Source organism: Chiloscyllium plagiosum, unplaced genomic scaffold, assembly GCF_037043375.1.
Source record: "Chiloscyllium plagiosum isolate Xiang-an unplaced genomic scaffold, Cpla_swu_hap1 HiC_scaffold_25, whole genome shotgun sequence".
Lineage (NCBI taxonomy): Eukaryota > Metazoa > Chordata > Chondrichthyes > Orectolobiformes > Hemiscylliidae > Chiloscyllium > Chiloscyllium plagiosum.
In genome coordinates, this window is record NW_028270163.1 from 34,845,672 (window position 1) to 34,868,025 (window position 22,354).

A 22,354-nucleotide genomic window follows, 5' to 3' on the forward strand; every position below is an offset into this window, starting at 1 on the left:
TCCCCTCTCACTCTAAACCGGTGGGTAGACCCACAAGGAAGGGAGTTCCGGAATGTTGACCCAGCAACACTGAATGAATGGTGATACATTCCCAAGTCAATGGTGGGTTGAGCCTATTCACAGATTTAATACCCTTTCCTCTTTTACTTCTGCCTTTTAAGTTGTTCACCTCAGAAAGATTAACCTACACCAAGCCATTTACCACTTGAACTCTCATATATTTATCCAACATCTCTAGAGTTAATTACTGGGAAGCGCCTAGGAATTTGTTTTAACACAAACGCTTTCTAAATGATTGCTGAAAATTGAATTAGCATTTGCAAATGTACTTTTCACCTGGTGCCACTCCTCTGTCTTTTCTCAGAAGCCCAGTAAATATGACTTTTGCCAATAATGATCCAATTATCTTTTGAAAGCCCCATTGACCCTGCTCCCGCTGCATTCAAGAAGTTAAACATTCAATGTGTAAAAAATACTTTCTCATGCTTCACCACTGCTTCTTTTGCCAATTACCATAAATCATGCTCTCTGGTTCTCAATCCTTCCACTATTGAGAACAATTTCTCTTTGCCCAGTCTTATCAGACACCTCATCATTTTGAAAACCTCCATAAAATTTCCTCTCAATCTTCTCTTCTCCGAGCTAAACATCCCATCTTCTCCAATCTCTCTGCATAATTTAAGTTCTTCATTCCTGGAAATATTCTCATGAATGTTTTCTACTCCCTGTCTCACTCTTTCATATTCTTTCTAAAATGCGGTGCCTAGAACTGGACACAATACTCCAGTTGATGTCAAATCAGTGTTTTATGCAGGTTTAGCATAACTTCCTTGCTTTTTAACTCCTTGCTCCTACTGACAAAGCCCAGTTTTAGTATGGTATTAACCATGCTGTTCAGTCACCTCTAAACCCCTCTACTCCCACAACTTCTTTAGGATCCTTTGACTTACATGTCTCTCTGCACACCTTCTAACATAATTTATTAAATGCATTAAATTTAATCTGCCACGTGTCTACCAATTCAACCAATCTATTTACATCTTTTTGAAGTGTTACACAATCATTCACGTTGTTTTCAAAATAGCATCATCCTCAAATACAAAGCAGTGTCCTGTACACGGTTATCAATATGTATCAGGGAGAGCACAGCGGCCTTACATCATTGGGGGACACCACCAAAAACCCTCCTTCAGCCTGAAAAGCTGCGGTGCTCCACTCCACTTTGTTTCCTGTCACTCAGACAATTTCATTTCCATATTGCTACTGCCCATTTTACTCTATGAACTCTAACTTTGTTTAAGTAATTTAAACAGTAGTTTATCATGTCTTTTGGGAGTTCATGTACTCCGCATCAACAGCTTTATCCTCATCTACCCTCTTGCTTACTCTTCAAAAAACTCAAGCAAATTAAATAAATGTATTTTACACTTAACAGATTCAAACTGGTTTACCTTAATTTGCCCAAGGGATAAGCAATTTTGTTCCGAATGATATAAATGACTTCTACAGTGTGAACTTAAAATATGTTCAAGGTAAACGTTAATTTTTGTCTCTTTACGTAACTAAACAAGACTTAGTTTCTTTGCAAAACATTAACGTTAATAGGAAATGATTTTCTTACTATTTCAGATTGAAGGTATAACTTTCACTCAACTCACATTAGCCATGAGCTTTAAAAAGGAGCTCCTTCATTATCAGAGTGGGGAATCAATGTAATGTTTATTTCTGGTAGCCAATCATGAGCCAGCATTTAACAAACAAGTTAAAACACAACCATCAACAGAAATTGCTGAAAAAGGACCGAGGAAGGGTCACTGGATGTGAAACATTAACTTTTGATTTCTTTCCACAGGTGCTGCCAGATCTGCTGAGTTTTCCCAGTAACTTCTGTTTTTGTTTCTGATTACTAGAATCTGCAGTTCTTTTGGTTTTTAATTAAAACACTACATTGTAGCCATAGGTAATAGGTAGAAAACAGAGTTTAAAAAAAAACAAAACAGTTTAAAATAGGCAAAGGTATTACTTTGCTTCATTGTTAATTCACCTTATGGAGTCCTCGGCAGTCAAGCATTGCTGTGAGCTGATGCAAATTGGTTTCAGATCTATTTAGTAGCAGTTGTATCCCAAGAAGGTCCTTCTGAGAAGGCAGAATGTTTAGTCAGACAAGTTTGACTAAATCTAACCACTGTAGTTTGAGCTGACTAACAAATTAGTTCTGACAGGAGGATACACTCAATGATCTGTGTCCATGTCATTGTTGTTTAGTTGTAGTTTTGTTTCTTTTTCATATATTAATAACATCTGAGACATTCAGATGAATTTTCAAAATTATGAAGAACTTCAAAGACAAACAGATATAGATTAGTGTACAGGCAGATAAATATAGAAAATTCAAGACAATTGGAAGGTGCAATTGATAAATCTATTGATAAAAGATAGACTCCTATGCTTTACACATAATAGTGGAGGGGACAAAAACAAGTAGGTATTACATTATTACAAATCATTGGATTGGTGCTATTCATAATATAGTATCTAATTTTGCGATCATGCTTTAGGAAAGACAAGGTCATGAAAAGAACATAAAAGATTAGACCATAAGACCATTAGATATAGCAGAAGGATTAGGTCATTTGGCTTATCATGTCTGCTCCATCATTTTATCATGGTTGATATGTTTCTCAACTCAATTCTCCTACCTCCTCCCTATAACCGTTGTCCCCCTTACCAATCAAGAATCCATCCATCTCACTCTTAAAGACATTTAATGACTCCATTGTATTTCCTGCTAGGCTCCCCTTCCAATCAACTCTGGCCAGCACCACCCTCATGTCTTTGTAGTTACTTTTACTCAAGATTCACGGAGATCATACGGAGGGATGAGATGTTTTAGATTGAAGAGGAATATACATGAGTTCCAAACTTTCAATAACAGAACTAACAATATGGAATTACTCAATAGCTCAATTAGTTCATTAATAGAATAAGCAATCTCTGCTGTATATTGAGGAAGATTACAGATTACAGATTACATTACAGTGTGGAAACAGGCCCTTCGGCCCAGCAAGTCCACACCGACCCGCTGAAGCGAACCCACCTATACCCCTACATTTACCCCTTACCGAACACTACGGGCAATTTAGTATGGCCAATTCACCTGACCCTGCACATCTTTGGACTGTGGGAGGAAACCGGAGCACCCGGAGGAAACCCACGCAGACACAGGGAGAACGTGCAAACTCCACGCAGTCAGTCGCCTGAGGCGGGAATTGAACCCGGGTCTCTGGCGCTGTGAGGCAACAGTGCTAACCACTGTGCCATCGTGCCGCCCAAGCTCTTGGTTCATGTAGCAAACAATGCAATTAGCCTATTTCAGCGATGGAACTCCAAGTATCATAACACTTATAATAATATAGAGGTAGACCTAGGCACATTGCAAAATCAACCATATACATACAGCAAGACAAGCCATAGTAGGTGATATTTTGGTTACGAGTGGACAGTAAGAGTGGAACAGGTGAACCACATGGGAGAAGTGCTCAAAGTGGGGGGTGGTTAATTGCCAAAAATCACTAAGAGAAGAGAAACTTTACCAAGATCATAAGTGAATAACCTGGAAAATTAAGTCATGGTATAAGCCTAAATTAAGTTGGGAGATGACAGCATGTTCAAGGATTCAGTCATAGTTAGACTGAGAAACACAATCAATGCTTTACAAAATAAAATTTTATCTCTTACCTTTGCCATTGGGAATACTGGCACAGCAATGTACATCATTCCTTGAATCTGTCGTTCCATAGCAGTCAAAGATCGTTGGAAACCTGAAAGAATCTGTACAAGGGAAAAGATTGTGTTGAACAGAACTTATTTTTTTTTTTGAAAATCACTTCCTTCTTTTAATTTCCATGTCCATGTTCAGTTTTTAGTTTTACATGTTTTAGTTTCATGTTTCCATGTGAACAACTTAGCTAATGATAGAAAAATTGACCTCTTTCCAAAATAAATCAATCTTCAAATTGAACAGATATAAACATAATTGGCAGGTAAAGTCCTTTTGGCTCATAAAGCCTATTGTACATAATTGTGATATCTTGTGAATCACAGCACATATACACATTACCTGTCACCATTTCAAATCTACTGCCAATGAAATTGGCATCACAGAAACTTACAATATGGAAACAGGCTGTTCAGCCCATCACACCTATGCCAGCTTTCCTAATGGTATCATCTCATTACTCCCACTCCTTTTACAATTTCAAATTATACATAGGATGAACTCAGTCTTCACTTGTGTGATTGGAACGCATTACTTAACCACTTAATTTTATCTCATTTCCTAAAATTTATATCAATATAGAATATTGCAAACCTGTTGAAATGGGTTACTTATGCTGTGGCTGCAATACAGGTAGTAATGTACTACATCTGTAATCAAAACAAATAAACACCAGTTAGAAAAACTCCCACAGTCCAACTCTAAAACATGAATTATGTGTTGAAACTGTGCTTGTGTACAAACTTCTTGTGGAAAGTTCAGCTGTTTTGAAGCCAGTTTATTGATATATGTACAACGAAATCTAAAAGTTATAGTTTCAGCTGATGGATGAATTGTTTGGGTTTCATTTTATTTGGCAAAAAAGAAATATGAGGCTGTGCACAACAATTTGTGTTCATGCCATTATTATCCATAGAATCATAGAAACCCTACAGTGTGGAAGCAGGCAATTTGGCCCATCACGTCCACACCAACCCTCTGAAGAGCATCCCATGCAGACCCACCCCATACTCTATCCTTGTAAGCCTATTTCCCATGGCTAATCCACCTAGCCCACACACCCTTGGATACAATGTGCAATTTAGCATGGCCAATCCACCTAACTGGCACATCTTTGGACTGTGGCAGGAAACCCATGCAGAAATGAGGAGAATGTGCCAACTCCTCATAGACAGTCACCTGAAGCTAGAATCAAAGCCCTGGCGCTTAAGGTGGCCATGCTTACCTCTGAACCACCATGCCGTGTGGTTGTAAGCTTTATTTCTTTCTCATATATGAATAACATTTGAGACAATCAGGTGAAGTATCAAAATTATGAAGATGAGAATAGGCAACTTCAAAGACAAACAGACATATTTATCTGCTTGTGCACTAATCTATGAAACTTGAAACAACTGGGAGAACAATTTGTTAAATCTATTGATAAAAGATACAGACTCCTATGTTTTACACAATGGTGGAAGGGACAAAAGCAAATAGGAATTACACTTTCACAAATTATTGGATTGGTTTTAGTTGTAATATCATGTCCAATCTGGTAATCTTGCTTTGGGAAAGACAGTGAGGTTGTGAAGAGAATAAGAAAAGATTCACTGAGACCATGATCAGGGGTGAGACATTTTAGTTCAGAGAGGAAACTGCTATTTGTTTTACTGAGAAATAAAAATGAACATATAATCCCCACTGTTATCAAAGTTATGGAGAGCTTTGCAAAGGTGAGTGGCTGTGTGGGAGGGAAGGTGAAGGGTGCGGGGCGGAAGGCAGGACTGGCAAGGTCAAAGGAATGTAGGGAACCTTGGCCTGAAGCTTCCAGGCAACAATGCACAACACATTTACCCCTTTATAGGGTCATAAAGTTCAAAATAAGCTGCTCAGGTTAAAGACTACAACTATCAGAACATTTTCCATGTTACACTCCTTACTTCCATTTTGATCCCTCTGACCCAATCAGACTGCAAGTTCTGCTCTGTTGAAGCTCTTCTACCTCGAAGAGCTGAGCTATTTTCTTTGCTGCTCCCCCAACACACAATGTAGTGTCCAACTGCCCTCCCCCGACAGAATGCTCAGAATCCCCTGTCCAGAATGCTCAAACCTGCTTGGAAGGCTAACTCCGCCTCTTTCAGGCTTGCTTGGACACATTCCAGGGTTGGGCCTGTGTCAAAACTACTAGCTCTTCCCCCAAAACCTGGATCCCTCTCGACCACTTGGTTTGCCCTGAGCCCCCTGCCCCCTCAGGCACATAAAAGGCTGAAGCCTGGACTTGGGCCTGTGGGTGCTGCTGTCAGACCTGACCCACCCACACAAGCCCAACCAGCCACCTGCTGAAGTCTGACAACTCTTGGAGCACAGTGCCAGCCGGTTCTCCCTTGTGGCTGTTTGGCTTGTTCCTATGTTTACATGTTGCACTGGCCTGGGACCATGAATGCACAGATTTTCCATTGCTTCCTGGAGAAATTGAGGTCTAATGGAAACCTCTGGCAAGACCATACTTTAGATATGAGTGGGGGAGGGGGAAGGGTGATCAGAGAGCTATCCTTCAGGACAATCCCAGGAAACTTTGATTGAGCCATCATCCTGGTCCTCACAGATGAAGAGTTATCACTCCCTGCCTGAGGTCACATGGAATGACTTAAACAATAGGATTAAAGAGTGATTGATTTGCAGAACTGTTTTCCCATATCAGTCGCCAACTTTGAGGGAAGGAAGGGGAAGAGAAAAGATGTATAATACTTTTGAAGGGCGTGGAAGTTTACCTGAGCTAACTTTATTCCGTGTCATGTTCATGATGAACTTGTCTGGAGCCACGCAGAAATCACTGATCCCCTGAAATGTGAAAGTTAAAAATTATAATGAGGCTGTTCACATCAGGAAAAAAGAAGGGAAAATAATTAGGGCTAACTTTGCAAAATATTATCAAACCATTGCAGGTGCTTTAAAAATGTGTTCTAAATCTGCCTCCCCATGTTTAGATTAAATTCCCTACAGTATGGAAACAGGCCCTTCAGCTCAACAAGTCCACACCGACCCTCCAAAGAGCAACCCACCCAGACCCAATCCCCCACGTTATATTTACCCCTGACTAATGCACCCAACACTATGTTGCAATTTAGCATGGTCAATGCACCTGACCTGCACGTCTTTGGATTGTGGGAGGAAACCGGAGCACCCAGGGGAAACCCATGCAGACACAGGGAGAATGTGCAAACTCCACACAGACGGTCACCTGAGGTGGGAATTGAACCCAGGTCCTTGGCACTGTGAGGCAGTAGTGCTAACCACTGAGCCACCATGCCGCCCTTTGAGTTTTACTATATCACAAATATGAAAATTTCTATATCAAAACCATAGGCGAAAACTCAGGAAAATACTACATTCACTTCCAGACTTTAAACTATAGCATGCTAGCTTTCTGATGCTGGATATCAGTGAGAAAAAAACATCTTTTTCACACAATGAGTGGTTTGGGTCTGGAATGCAGAGCTTGGAAGTGTGATGGAAGCAGCTTCAATTGAGGCAATCAAAAGAGTATTGGATGATTGCTTCTATTTAAATAATCTGCAAAGGTATGTGGAAATGGTTGGTAATTGGCACTAACTCATGACAGGCACAATGGGCTGAATGGACTCCTTCTGCCTGTAACTCTCCTGCGATTCCATGACTCTGTGCAGCTTTTATTTGCTGGGAGTAAAGTCATGGAGGAGTTGGTGAGCATTCTTACATTTTCTTTTTATCAACTGTTGAAATCTATAAATATTTTAATTCCCTCATAATCCTTTTAAATTGACACATCCTGATAAAACAATTCTCAGTACAAAAGAAACCTAGTAGCATCACTAAAAACGTATTTGAGGTAGAATATAGACAAAGCAAGTGATGCTCCAAGATTAACAGACTATATGTCTAAAGTTGCATTCTGTGCAAACATTCCAGTCAGAAATTGTTTAATAATATACCCAAGAAATAATCTGTATCCACATTTGGCAAATACAAAGTGGACGTAGATGTTTCCTTTGGCTGGTAATTCTGGAACGAGGGGATATAATAAGGAGGTCCTTCACTCAGAGGGAGGAATTCTCTAACCCAAATGGCTGTGAAAGCCCAACCATTAAGCATGTACAAGACAAAAATTGATGATCAGCCATGGTCTAATTTATTGACAGAGCATGTTCAATGGGCCGAATGGTCTACTCTAGATTCCGATGTTTCTAAGTACTTTGACAACACATGGTGTCAAAATTCACATGGTACCAAAGTTTAGTGGAGCAAACTGTATGATAGAAGAACCTAAGCTTTGATTAATAACCTCAACTCAGAAACAAGAGCAGCACCAAGAATGCACTAAAACTTCCCAAGGTAGCATAAGCAGATAAATGTTGATATGAGCCAAAGAAAGGGACATGAAAACTAGTTTTATGCAAGTTAGGAGGAGAGGTGGAGGAGCATTGGGTTGAGAATTCCAGATCTGAGGGTTTATACAACGGGAGTCCCAGTAGCCTAACAGTGGGCTATAGAAATGGAAATCCACAAGAAATCAAGAGTTCAAGAAACTTACATAAATAAGCAGCTGTAAAACACAAATTAATAAGAATGTCATCCACTTGCTTTTTCAGAAGGCACTTGATAAAATTACATATGTAGTACTTTTGACAGAAGTTAAAGATTTTAAAAATTAACAAGTCAGAGAAGTGGATTTGGAAACAGCTTGGCACTAGGAAGCAATAGTCAATGAAGCCAATCGAAAACCACGCTGTTAAACTGAAATTCTAGGGGATTACAATGTGGCTCGCAATTTAATTATTTTTGTCTATTTTTAACATTCATTTCAGGGAAGAAAAATCTTTGAAAAAATTTTGGGCAAGTCTGCAAAAGGTAGATGCAAAAGGATGACTGAATATTGGTAGTATCAGAAAAGGTGGAGATATTCAGTTTAGCTAATTCTTTTGTGCACTTATGCAGGATATATTGTCAGGAATATCTTGTCTGGCCTCAGCAAGCATGTACTTTTATTCAAGCAGATGGATGAATGAGCAATCAGGTAAAACATTTGCAAACCTAATCTTAAAAACTGAATTATTGGCAAGGTCTCACCAGACATTCCCAAAACCAGGCAGTTCATATGTTAACGATCATGTTCTAATTTTGTGGAACATTTGATTTTCTCCTTCCATTTTAATATCTCAAAACTATTTTCCACAACCTTTTGTTCTATATGTAAAAATATTATTATTATTCCTGCTCTAGAAATGTAACTGGAAGTCGCACTTGTAAATCTCAATCTCAAGTTACTGTGTATTACAACGTATAAAGTCGACCTTCGCTGTCTTTAAAATTACTTTTAAAATGAGCATCAACTTAGTTGTGGAGTGTAAAATATGAACTACTGGTCTCCGTGGTCACAACATTGAGTTGTGAAAAAATATAACAGTGGAATATATATTAAATTTATATGACATGGTTTATTGAATAAATTAACTTTCAGTAGTAAATTTTACCCCAATTATAGCACTTTAACATGGGGGAATCAAAAGAGTTCATCAAAAACGTTCCAAGACACTTTGGTTACGGCATAATCATCAGGATCCCTCTCTGGATCACTTTAAGTGGGTTCATTTCTCTCCATCCATTGAATTGGATATTCTACATTTTTCGAACACATTAATGAAACTTGATGGACTAATAACATCCCAGTATTTGATAATGACACCATACAAAACTTTAAACAGGGCAGCGTCTACATATCCACTCTTTGTGAAGATTTCTTGTCTGCCAACCATCCACCGCTTCCATTAGGCGCAAACATGATCCTTGAATGGCTAGTTGAAGTACACATGCAATTGTTTATATTAGATGTCCAGTGTTACAACCAGTGAGGAGGGGTCACAGCTTCAGTCACATGGGTGGTCACAATGTTGTATTTTCATTTTTTTTAGAAGCATGCAGCTGCCAACACTTCAATTAAACTCAGCAAATCATCAAAAATGAAGATGAGGCAACTCTAAGGTTTTCTTCAGTGAAAGAGAATTCAGTTTTAATAGTATTCTGAAAAAATAACAATATGATGTGAAAGGTGAGCACACAAATACAAGTAATTAGCTCACAAAGGGAAGTTTGCATAGGAAGAATGGTGTCTGGTGCACACAGGAAAGTAAAGGCAAGTGCAATCACAAATCTTGAGAGTCTCTAGGGTTGCAGCACTGAAAAGACTCGAGTGCAACTATTCAATTTAATTTTGATTTGATTATTCACCTTGTTAGTAAAGATCTACTTGGGCTCCACGCAAAACAATACTTTTCACTGTACCTAGGTAAATGTAATAATAATAATAAATTAAATCAAAAAATATTCAGCTGTTGTCCTGTTGCTTTAGTAAAGGCGAAGTTTGCATTACAGAGTTCTCAGTGAATGATTGTTTTCCACCAATGCTGGTTTCCAAGAATGAGACTGAAAGAGAAAGAAGAGCTTCTAGTATCTATGTTACTACAAGCCCAGATTGTTTTATCTCAATTTGATTTTAAAGGCTGCTGTGATACTCTGTTCTAGTGTCTGTCTTTGTTTCATTTCAAGCTGGATACTTTTAGGCAAAGTGTGAATCTATCATCCAAGTGTGAACAAGAGATGAAAATTTCTTGATGCATCATTAATTTTCAGTGCCTTGTGTTCAAGACGGTTCATAATCCACATGCACTGCCTGGGCTTGTCAGATGATCACAACCATTATTTTAACTCAGGAGCATCCTTTTCAGAACCACTCTTAGTCCATGTTGTCTCGAGTGTTAAATGATGAAAGTTGTATATTGATGGTGCTTTTCACTACAATCATAACACCTGTTATAACTGTAATGTGGACGTTAGTTCATTGCAAGCACATCCTCTGACCACATCAGTCACGTGTGATCTGGCCACGTCTAACATTAATTCTTTGCACTCTATCTAAGCCACCGGGATGCATATTCCACACATTATCGATCTATAACTTACTCCATCCTTTTCCATCCAATCAATGTCATGAAAATGCACAAAAACACCTACAAGGAACTTGATGTTTTACTGTACATTGTTTTAAGTTGGAAAATTACCATATGCTTTGATTTTATTTCTGTTACTCATGCAGGCTTGCACTACAATGAATTTTGTCTATTTATGTTGTGCTGCAGAACTATTTTTGACCATTGCTGCTCCACAGTTGGGAACACTGAGCATATCAAAATTCAGAGCTGTTTCATCCATATTGTCAATCTGACCCCTTAGTGAATGCTTGCATTTTTATTGCTTCTGATGAACCACTGGAAACCAATGTTTTTGTCATCGAAGCCTTTTTGCTCAATCTTGATCTTTTGTTGCAATATTACCTGCTTTAGTTTATAAAACAGCTTCATCAACAAGCTGTTGGTCTGAAATATGTATTTCAGATTGCTGCAAAAAAAAATGCTGGATTGAGAGTTTGATTTGGCACACTTACCTGCATATGTTGTATATATATTTTCCATTTTTGATGAGGATGTATCCAGTCTGATGATTTTTGACACATCCTTCTCAACATCAGTACAATGGCTGCTCCCTGTTAGCATGGTGCATTTGGACCTGGGAATCTTCTTTGGAGTGGATTCTTCTTATCAGTTTTTCACCACACTGAGTTCCCTCACTGCTACACAATTATTGTTTGAGTTTACAAATATTACGACTATTAGCTTGACAGCATCTTTGTACTCCATTCATTTGGTTGGAGGACAGATTTCTATTTGTCACTCACCGTGCCACATACCGTATGTTCCACCAACAACAAAACAGAAATTGCTGGAAAAGCTCAGCAGGTCTGGCAGCATGTGTGGAGAGAAATCAGAGTTAACGTTTCAGGTCCAGTGGCCCTTTTTCAGAACTGGCGTTTTAACAGCAATTTCTGTTTTTGTTTCTGATTTCCGGTTCTTTTGATTTTTTAGCAGTATGCCCCACGTGAGTGTACCTTAAAACTCACACGTTTTTTTCGCAAAACACCATGTTGTTTGCTTGGACACACAAGCTGACGAACTTGAGCCCAACTATTAAAGTAAATGTAACATTTTGTATCCAAAAAGGGAGTTAGGCTTATAAATAGTGATATGCAAAGGCATTTATTTTTTTTGCTTGGAAAAAGAAATGAGTTCTCACATAAGCTGAGTCAGCTTAAATACTGAGATATACACTTTTTAAAATTATGTTTCCAAACGTTTTAAAGCTTAAAATCTATACATGGAAAATGTATGCGTCGCACGCATTTTGAAAATAAACTTTAACTCTTGCGCCACAGTTGAGACTCTCACACACACAACATTGAAACTGCCTACGTGTATATTTATTATTCATGCCAAAGAGAAGTTGGAAGAGAAGGAAAAAGGAAGGAAGGATTTGATTTGATTTTTCGTCACATGTTTTGAAATACAATGCAATGTAATACCAGCTGAAATAGCTCAGTTGATTGAGCGCTAGACTGCAGATCTAAAGGTCTGTGGTTTAATCCCAAATTTTGGCAAAATGTATCAGCCTTTATTTATGGAGTGACTCAGTGATTAGCAACGCTGCTTCACAACAACAGAGACCCAAGTTGATTCCACCCTTGGGTGACTGTCTGGGTGGAGTTTACACATTCTCCTTGTGTCTGCGTGAATTTCCTTTAGGTGCTCCGGTTTCCTCAAACAGTCCAAAAGATGTGCAGGTTAGGTGGATTGGCCATGCTAAATTGCCCATGTCCAGGGCTGTGTAAAATTATGTGGATTATCTGTGGGAAATAGGGGGGGGGGGGGTGAGTCTGGGTGGGATGCTTTTCAGAGAGTTGGTGTGGCCTGTTTCCACACTGTAGGGATTCTATTCTCATATTTCTATTGTTTCGCATGCTAACCAGACAAATCATAACTTACTTAACAACATCAGGGTTAAAGAACAAAATTTAGAATATTGTGTTCCAGCTACAGAGAAGGTGCAGAGAAAGATCAACTCTAATATGCGAGAGAGTCATTCATAAGCTTCGTAACAGTAGGGAAGTAGCTGTAGAAAAAAGGGCAAGAAAGAATGGAAGGAACAGAAAGACAAGAATGCAAAGAAACCACAACAGAATTAACATGAAATCATTGACTAATTACATTTTCAAAATCTATTTTGCCTATTACAAAAATAGTTTCCTTGTAGGATGTGACAGAAAGTGTACATATTTCGAAAAGCTGCAGAATCGATCAGTACTGAGGAATCAGCTACTTTAGTTGAATAAGATTGAGTAGAATTAATATGAATAGACCATGAAAGGGAACTAAAATAATGATGGAGAGAAAATGCATTATCTTTTAAAATCCAGCTCTCAGAAATCGTAAAAATATTCACTCAACACTTAACGTACAGATTTACATTTCAGAGGTGCACTTACAGATCACAATGCCATCACATCCTAATCCATTTAGAAAGCGTAGACAGCCCAGAGAGAGAGAGAGAGGGACTGGCTGAAATGCCAATCAAACAATAGACTTTCACTGACCAACACAGATTCAATCAATCAATTGACTTCAGCTCCTGGCAGTAATCTGCTTATCAGATTGAGCAGCTGACAGGGCTGTAGGTGGGATATGGAACAAATCAAAGCAAATCATTTTGTGTCAATACAGAAAGTTGCAAAGAATATCTGAAGGACTTCAACTGAACTAAATACATTCAAGTGAATGTAATATTTTTAGTGCTCATTCTTACTGAATGAATTGCAGAAAATTGTTACCATTTATCTGACGGTATTAATAAAAGCTGTTATAAATCTGGAATAAATCACAATTTAGCACTCAATGTTTCATTATTTTAAAACCTTGAATTTGATTTGCTGTCTGCAGTGCTATTTCGGCTGAATGCCCAATTTTACGTGGAGTAAAATATAAACATATAATGAAGTGCATTAGGAATATGAAGAACATAATTCTTCACCTTTAGCCAGAACTGAACTTGTTTGTCCAGCTTACTGTATATACATATGTAACTTCTACATGGTTACAAAATGTACAGTTACACAACAATCCCTTTAATCTTCTATGAATTCCTTTCTTGAATACAATACTATTCTGATTGTCATTTAAGGCTATTTGGATGAAAACAGACTCCAGAAACAAGTAAAACCAAACCATGAAATGTTTGTGAATAGTGTTGAAAGATAATCTTGACTGATAAAATGTTGTCAGGTTCCAACTTGCAAGATTAGGAAAAATATTTTTATTTAAATAAGCACCAATTAAGCAATGATATCTAGAGGAAGTTGAAGTAAGTTTTATCCAAAGAGCTGCACCTACATCTTTCTGGCTTTGTTGTGCTGAACTGCTGAAAGAAGCATTGATTTTTCAAGGGTCAGAAGTAGTGAATGGTTTTGAAATGGAGGTGAACACTGCCACCTCTTGATTTAAAACTGGGAAGTTGTGTCTAATTTGAAAACATTATGATGCAGATAGAAAGAGACCAAGGAGAAAGTGAGCACCGCAGATGCTGGAGATCAGAGTCAAAAGGGTGGCTCTGGAAAAGCACAGCAGGTCAAGCAGCATCCGAGGAGCAGGAGAATCAATGTTTTGGACATTCCTGATGAAGGCCTAATGTCCGAAACGTCGATTCTCCTGCTCCCCGGATGCTGCCTGACCTGCTGTGCTTTTCCAGCACCACACTTTTCTACCGAGATAGAAATAGAGCACATATTGACAAGGAAATTGGTACATGCAAGTAGCTTAGCAAACCTGCAAATTCTATGAGAAAAATAAACCTTTGACAAACAAACTTTCCACTGCAGAATGCGCACTCATTGAAGTGATCCATTTGTTTCTGCCTTTGATTGAATCCAATGCAATAAAACAGACAATCTCCCATGACCTTTCCTATCTATCCTGTCTCTTTCCTGTGTTCCTTTCCTAAGTATTTTTCTATGCTTAGCTTTCCCTGTACGCCTTCCTACTGTGGGCAGCAAAAGACAAAAACTTGTAGGCTTTGGTGTTTGGTCAAATTACAGACAACTGCAATTGCAACTCACTCAGTACAGAAAAAGGGTATCAGGGACAAGGAAGATATGTAGAAGAGCGACAACTATTTAGTTTGCGATGTTTTATCATTGTTGCTGCATTATCTTGGGGCAAGATACAAAAATCCTTCAATAGGCGGTTGCCTATAGGGGGCAGGGTGGGTCATATTTTCAAAACATGTTGTTCAGGGCCTGGGTCACTCGTGTTCCAAATTTGGCTTTCCTTTCATTCCTGAAACAAAGCCTAGGATAAACCATGTACTCTGTTGAAAGACACAAGCAACAAAGGAAGCTTATCTGCTACTGCGTTTTTGAGGAATTTGTTTATGTTTAATTGCAAGTAGAGCAATCAGCTCCTTTTTCCAGCAGCCACACTGTATTTAAAGCATAAAACAGAGGCTCTCAATCTTTTCAGTATCAAGGCACACTTCAATGAAGCAAACAATACCATGGCACACCAATACTTTCAGCTGAATTGATTGCTCATAACTCTACATTTACTTGCACTGATGAAGATTCACTAGGAATGGAGATACTGAGTGAGAGGTGAGGCTCCCCTCAGCCTCCTCACTCTCTATCTGCTAAGCATCTAGCCACCTCTCACAACACTTGCCCATTTGCAGTGGTTCCCATTTCTTTATCCCTCTTACTTATTTATGTAGCTTCCCCTTAAATGCATTTATGCCCTCCGGGTCGCAAGATTCCAAGTTCAAGCCCCACTCTGGCCAGAGACTCTAGTGTAATAATGGGGGTGTGCATCACTATCTTTTGGTTGGGATGTTAAGCTAAGATCCCAATTGCATACGGAAGTGGGTGTTAAAGATTTCATGGCACTGGTTTAAAGAACACGGGAATTATCTCTGGTGCCCTGGCCAAAATTTATCCCTCAGTCAATATCACAAAAACAGGTTTTCTGGTCTTTACCACATTGCTGCTTGCTGAGTTCAAGGTAGCTGCTGCATTTCCTACATTACAACAGCGTCTATACTTCAAAAGGTACTTCATTGATTGTAAAAGGATTTGGAATGTCAGGTGCTCATGAAAAACATGTAATACAAGCCTCTCATTTGTTTCTATTCACCTCAACTACTCCTTGTGAAAGCATCCGGCTCACCAGTTCCTGAATTGCTTATTGGATTTATTAGCTTTCAGTTACCACTAATTACTTTGGCTTAAGTGTGCCTGCAATCTGAAGCCAGGACCCAGAGTATTGTTACCTCCTGAATTGGATCCCTATAAATTTCTAAGTACAAATGGGGTTAACCAGACAGTCAAGTCAATAAATCACGGTGACCCCTTCTCAGCTCCTTCCCTAAAGGCACTGCGAATAGTGCTGAAGCCATAATAAACTTCACTTTAGCTGCTGTTCTCCATTTGTAGCTGGACTGTAGATGCCTGGAAGGTGTTTGACTGAAAAGCACATCGCTTCCAGATCAAATCCACCAGATGTGCATAAGCATCAAAAGAATTCAAATTGGTCAATTTCTCCCTCTTGCTGCATTGGTGCCATGCTTGATAAGTTACCTCAGAGCTTGGCTTTTTCAATTTTTTAACGAAAGAAACTGAGACCAGTAAAACTCTGTCATAAAACTGAACAACCTGAACCGTGATAAACCCAGCTTTGGTCTGTGGCCTGTATTTTGCTCATCAATTTCAGTTTCAATTCCATCAAATACATTCCACTCAAAGGCATTAAATCTGCATGACTTAAAACCAGCAACATAAACATAAAAAACTAGACCATGAATACTTGAAAAGGATCTGAACTGGATTTTCATCTAAAGTGCAATTTGTCTTGAGGATTTACAGGTCACATGAGTTATTCTCCAAAATAAATGCAAACCTACAAGGTGCATTGTAGTCTGAAGAGCTGTCAAATTAAATCAACTATTTCCAGCATTGTCATGATAGTTTCTGTAGACTGAGTTCACTGCTGATCACATCATTTTGTGAAGCCTTGGGAGCAGGGAAGCTAATGAATCTGATTTGACATCAATAGCCTTTTGAATTGTAGTAACTGTCTGGAAGGTGAAAAGGAAGCAGGCATTTTATTCAGGATGGAACAGAAAGCCAAACATTAAAAAGCTACACTGTCAGCTTTTGTGTAGCTGCCAGCTGTCAGGCAGGAATCATTGAGGGGTGAGTAGGAGGAGTTAAATGTTCCCTTCTGTAAGGAATTAAATTATTAAAAATGTACGTGCAGATACATGGTATGGGCAAGGCAAAACACATTTTCTTACATGGAACGTATAACAGCACAGTACACGAAAAGGACCTTTGGCACAACATGTCTGTGCTGACCATGATCCATTCCAAACTAGTCACATCTGCCTGCATTTGGTTAGAACCCTTTTATTATCTGCCTGTTTATGTGTCTGTCTATAGTCTCTTAAATATTGGCATCATATCTGCTTCTACCATCTCCCTGGCAGCTTGTCCCAGGCACACAGAACCCTCTGTAAGAAAGACCTGCCTTACACATCTCCTTTAAACTTTTCCCCTCTCACATTATGCCCCCTCGTATTTGACATTTCCACTCTAGGAAAAAGTTTCTGACTATCCACCCTATCCATGCCTCTCATAATTTTATATGATTATATCAGGTCGCCCCTCAGCTTCTGATGCTCTAGCGAAAACTATCCAAGTCCGTCCAATCTAACCTAATAGCTAATACTCCAATTCAGGCAACATTCTGGTAAACCTCTTTCCCACCCTGTCCAAAGTCTCCACATCTTTCTTAAAGTGTGGTGACCAGACTGCACACAATACTCCATATGTGGCTTAACTACAGTTTCAATCTACAGTTGCTGTATGGCTGATGAACTTTTATACTCATTGCCCTGACTGGTAAAGGCAAGCATACTATATTCCTTCTTTACCACTTTTGTTGCCCCTTTCAGGGAAGCATGGACTTGCACCCCAAGATCTCTCTGTATATTAATATACAGAAGGTTCCTCCCTTGTACTGTACATTTTCTTCTTGCATTTGACTTCCCAAATTACATCACCTCATACTTGTCCATATTAAATTCCATCTGCCATTTCTCCACCCAGCTTTCCAACTGCTATATGCTTTAATAACCTACCTTACAATCCCCAACTCTACTAATCAGACCACCTACATTTTCATCCAAATCATTAATACATATTACAAATAATGGAGGTTCCAGCACTGATCCTTGTGAAACGTCACTGGTCAGACCTCAAGTCAGAAAGACACCTCTTCGCAGCCACTGTCCGTCTACTACACCCAAGCCACTTTTGTGTCCAATTTACACTTAACAACCACATGACTTAATCTTCTGGATCAGATAACAAGGAGAGACCTTGTCAAATGCTTTAGTAATGTCCATGTAGACAACATCCACTGCGCTATGCACATCAATCATCTTCGTCACTTCCTCAAAAAACTCAATCAAATTTGTAAGACAAGAGCTCCCTCGCATAAAGCCATGCTGACTATCCCTAACAAGCCGACTGTTTTCCGAATGCAAGGAAGTCCTGTCTCTAAGGATCTTCTCCAATGGTTTCCTTACCAGCTATAATTTCCTGGATCATGCCTGTTGCCTTTCTTAATTAAAGGAACAGCAATGGATATTCTCCAGTCTTCAGTGACCTCACCTGTGACTGAAGAGTATACAAAGACCCCTATCAGGGTCCCAGCAATCTCTTCTCTTGCGTCCCTTAGTATCCTGGGACAAATCCTATCAGGCCCTGGGGATTTAGCTATCTTAATGTTTTTCAAGACAACCGACACCTTCTTCATATCAATATGCCCCAGAATATCAATATACCCCTCCCTAATCTGACCATCATCCATGTCCCCGTCCTTGGTGAATACTGATTCAAAAGGCCCTCACCCACTTCCTTTTGCTCCACACATTAATTCCTTTTGTTGTCCTTGAGTGGACCTACCCTTTCCCTTGTTATCCTCTTGCTACTAATGTAGATATAAAATGCCTTGGGATTATCCTCAATCCTACTTGCCAAGGACATCTCACAGTCCCTTTTAGCTTTCCTAAGTTCTTGTTTAAGTATTTTTTCCTGCTTTCTTTACAATCCTGAACACTTCTGAAGAAGGGTCATTGGATTCAAAATGTTAATTCTGCTTCTCTCCACAGATGCTGCCAGACCCACTCAGTTTACCCAACAATTTCAGATTTCCAGCAGCCACTGTTCTTGATTTTATCACAGGTCCTGGTATCAAGACTGAAAGTGGGAAGGAATTGGCCGGCAAATAATTGCCCTGCAGCCAGACAATTATGTAGCCAGGCTACCAGTTAACAAATGGCATACAGAGAGGTCAATCTGTGAGACTGTGTTTCTTCTACTCAAGTGGCATTACCACTATGGCATTTATGCAGCATGCACCTGTAATGTTAGAACCTCCACCAACATCCCCTTCCAGGCGTTGTTTAGTGTTCCATCCTCCCTGGCACACCATACTGATTCACTCAATGTGTAGTGGAGGTCCTCAACAGCAAGCATCTGTTTCCTTGCTGCTTTCTTTAAATAAGTGAGTCTCTGAAACCCCATGGTTCTCATGTACCATGAGCGAAATTGAAAAACCCCCAAAAACTATTTTTGATCAACCTGTTCAGATAGGTTATGACACACCTCTGGAGGAGGTGGGACTTCAACCAAGGTCTAAACTACCATCGATTTGCCAATTCACTGCTTCAATTACCTTCCTGCTTGATCCATGTGCAATGTACGCTTTCCATTAGGAAGGTTTTGTAACAATGCGAAAATATCAGAATTTCCTCTCCTGATGCTGTCTCCCATCTCCTCACCTCCCATTTTCAAAACAGGCTGTGATTCCAAAAAAAGTGCACAATGCACTAACATCTAAATTCTTAGTTTCTACAAAATTGCTCCTGTTTTGCATGTACCATTTTCTACCCAATATTCACTTACTAGAAATTTCACAGACAACAGGAAAGGTCAAAAGAGTCATTCCATCACTTACCACAGCTGCAGAGATATCCAGACCCAGGGATCCCCAACTAAGGATTAGAGTCAGGACTCCACTGATGATCATTCTGCAAAAAACAAAATATAAACATAATGAATTTCAAACAGAACAATGACATTACTGGGAATTTAATGATAGATAAAGCTCTTAGACACAGTAGGACACATAATATCAATTGAGGTCAGATTCCATATGTTTAACGTTGCAACATAATTGAAGAAAATATTTTATCCTGCATAATTTTTTTTACTTTTGCAGGATTTTATCTTAGAATTAAAATGTTCAAAACACAGGGTAGCCATTCATCCCTTACTCCTATGCTGGTTCACTACATTACACTACTTTCATTCTCATGATCTTCCCCCGTGAATTTATAAGCATTTATTCCTGTTCAATAGTGTAATGTTGTTCTGCATGTTGCAGAGCACACTATTTTCGAGGGGTTCTTTTGCATATTATTTTGGTAGTTTATAAAAATATTCCTTTAGACATTGGTTCGACCACTTCTGGAATGCTGCATTCAATATGGTCTCCCTGCTTTTAGAAAGATGTTGTTAAACTTGAAACGTTGCTGAAGTGATTTACAAGGATGTTGCCAGGGTTGGAGGATTTGAGCAAGAGCGATGCTGAATATGCTGGGGCTATTTTCCCTTGAGTGTTAAAAGGCTGAAGGGTGACCTTATAAAGGTTTATAAAATCATGAAGGGCATGGATAGGATGAATAGCCAAGATCTTTTTTCCAGGTCAGTAGAGTTGAAAATGAGAGAGCATAGGTTTAAGGTCAGAGGGGAAAGATTTAAAAGGGACTGAAGGGACAACTTTTTCATGCAAAGTGGTTTGTATGTGGAAGGAGCTGCCACAGGAAGTGGTGGAGGCTGGTGCAATTACAACATTTAAAAGGCACCTGGATGGAGACACAAATAGGAAGGGTTTAGAGGGATATGGACCAAATTCTGGCAAATGGGACTAGAATAATTTCGGAAATCTGTTAGACCGACAGCTGTTGGAAGCACACCTTAATATTTGAATTTTCCACAATCTTTTGCCTAGCTTAGACAATACAGAAGCTGTTTCCAAGTGTCCTATAAACTAAAATCCATTGTTTATCCATTGTTTTGGAGCAGCATTAAAGTGTAATAAGTTTTACATAGATCAAAGAAGAGTCAGGTTTTCCAAAGAAAACATATCAGAAGAGCCTGTCACTGTTAATTGTCAGCTTTAATTTAGCAATTAATACTGACGCACCAGAAATAAGTAGCACAACTGGGTTTAAAAAATTTCTGATACAGCCGTTTATTAATTTAATATTTCATCCCAAGGTATTGCTCAGTACTCCTATTTTCTGAAATGAGCACAGCAAAACTAAATTCTCTGGTCTTTTAGGTGCCTTAGCATAACCTCTGCAATTCCCACACTCTAGTTGTATGTAAGGCAGCATTGCCATGGCAAAGTGCAGCTGAACTTCATGTATGCATGAAAGAAAAACTCTATTGTTGAAAGGCTTGTATGTGTTGGCTAGGACACTCAGTACCAAAGCAGCAGGGAATGAAGGCTTAGTTTGTCACTGCTTACCTCACTATGCCACTAAGCTCACAAATTCAGTTGGTTTGTTTGTCATGCACTTAAGGAGCTTTTACCCTGAGCTGTAATAAACTCCAGCTTGGAAAGCAGCACAATACGAACCTCCCAGTTGCATTATCTGCCTCCATTAACTTTTTTCATCAAGCATCACTCAAAAATGCTGACTGGCACGATGGAGATGCATTTTCATTACACATTCTCAGGTCCAGGTTTTCATATTAGCATTTGCATTTATTCCAGTAAAATGCGATAATTAACATTATGCAACATGTTATTAATATATCATTCATATAAATATTAATCAATGACATCAGTGACTAAACCAGATCAAAGCATTCAGAATACCAGAAGTGGGGACTAAGTCAGTTAATACTTCACAAAATCCCATAAAAATAGATCAGGTGAAGGAGGCAGCTTCCATATCCAAACATAGACAGAGAGTGAGCTGGGCTTTTGCCAAAATCTGCATTATAGTGAGGTGAAAGCATTGTAAGTAGTCTGTCAGAACAGTATACAGCTCAAATCTAGGTTCCTTGCTTGAACCGAAGGCTGCAGAGTGTGTAAAGTTTAATGACACAGAATGAAAGAAATAGAATGGTAAAAATTATGCTTCCCAATTAATTATGATTTCTCTTAAACCAATGAATAAATAATATACTTAGGATTAGAAAGCTTTACACAAATAATGTTTTAAGATGTGCTGGAAAGCATTAGGCTGCTACATGATCAGGTGCTGATTCCCCTGTGAAAATGGTGAAACACATTAGCCAGCTGAACCCTATCACACAAGACAACATTCTTTCAACATCTGTGCATCGTGTCGACAGTAATGGAATAGTATTTTAACACTTGAGCTGTTTTGCAGCAGCTATAACTTATAACTGCGTAATTTGATGCTAGTTTCATCCTATATTTACTTATCCAATTCCATAGGACATAAGAGATAGAAATCGGCCATTCTGTCCAACAATGTCATGTTTTATCCTCCACTTTCTATCTTTCCTCATCTGAACCTACA

The 22,354-nt window shown here is 39.0% G+C and overlaps 1 protein-coding gene across 1 annotated transcript in view; it reads right to left on the bottom strand.

Moving 5' to 3' along the window:
- Positions 1–22,354, bottom strand: part of ttyh2 (tweety family member 2) — a 145,013-nt gene that overhangs the window by 31,019 nt on the left and 91,640 nt on the right. Inside the window, exons 6-10 of the mRNA XM_043714740.2 lie at positions 19,750–19,822; positions 6,532–6,601; positions 4,373–4,428; positions 3,739–3,831; positions 2,045–2,137 (exon numbers count right to left, since the gene is read on the bottom strand). Coding sequence (XP_043570675.2) covers positions 2,045–2,137; positions 3,739–3,831; positions 4,373–4,428; positions 6,532–6,601; positions 19,750–19,822 — 385 coding nt within the window. The remainder of the gene's footprint in view (positions 1–2,044; positions 2,138–3,738; positions 3,832–4,372; positions 4,429–6,531; positions 6,602–19,749; positions 19,823–22,354) is intronic.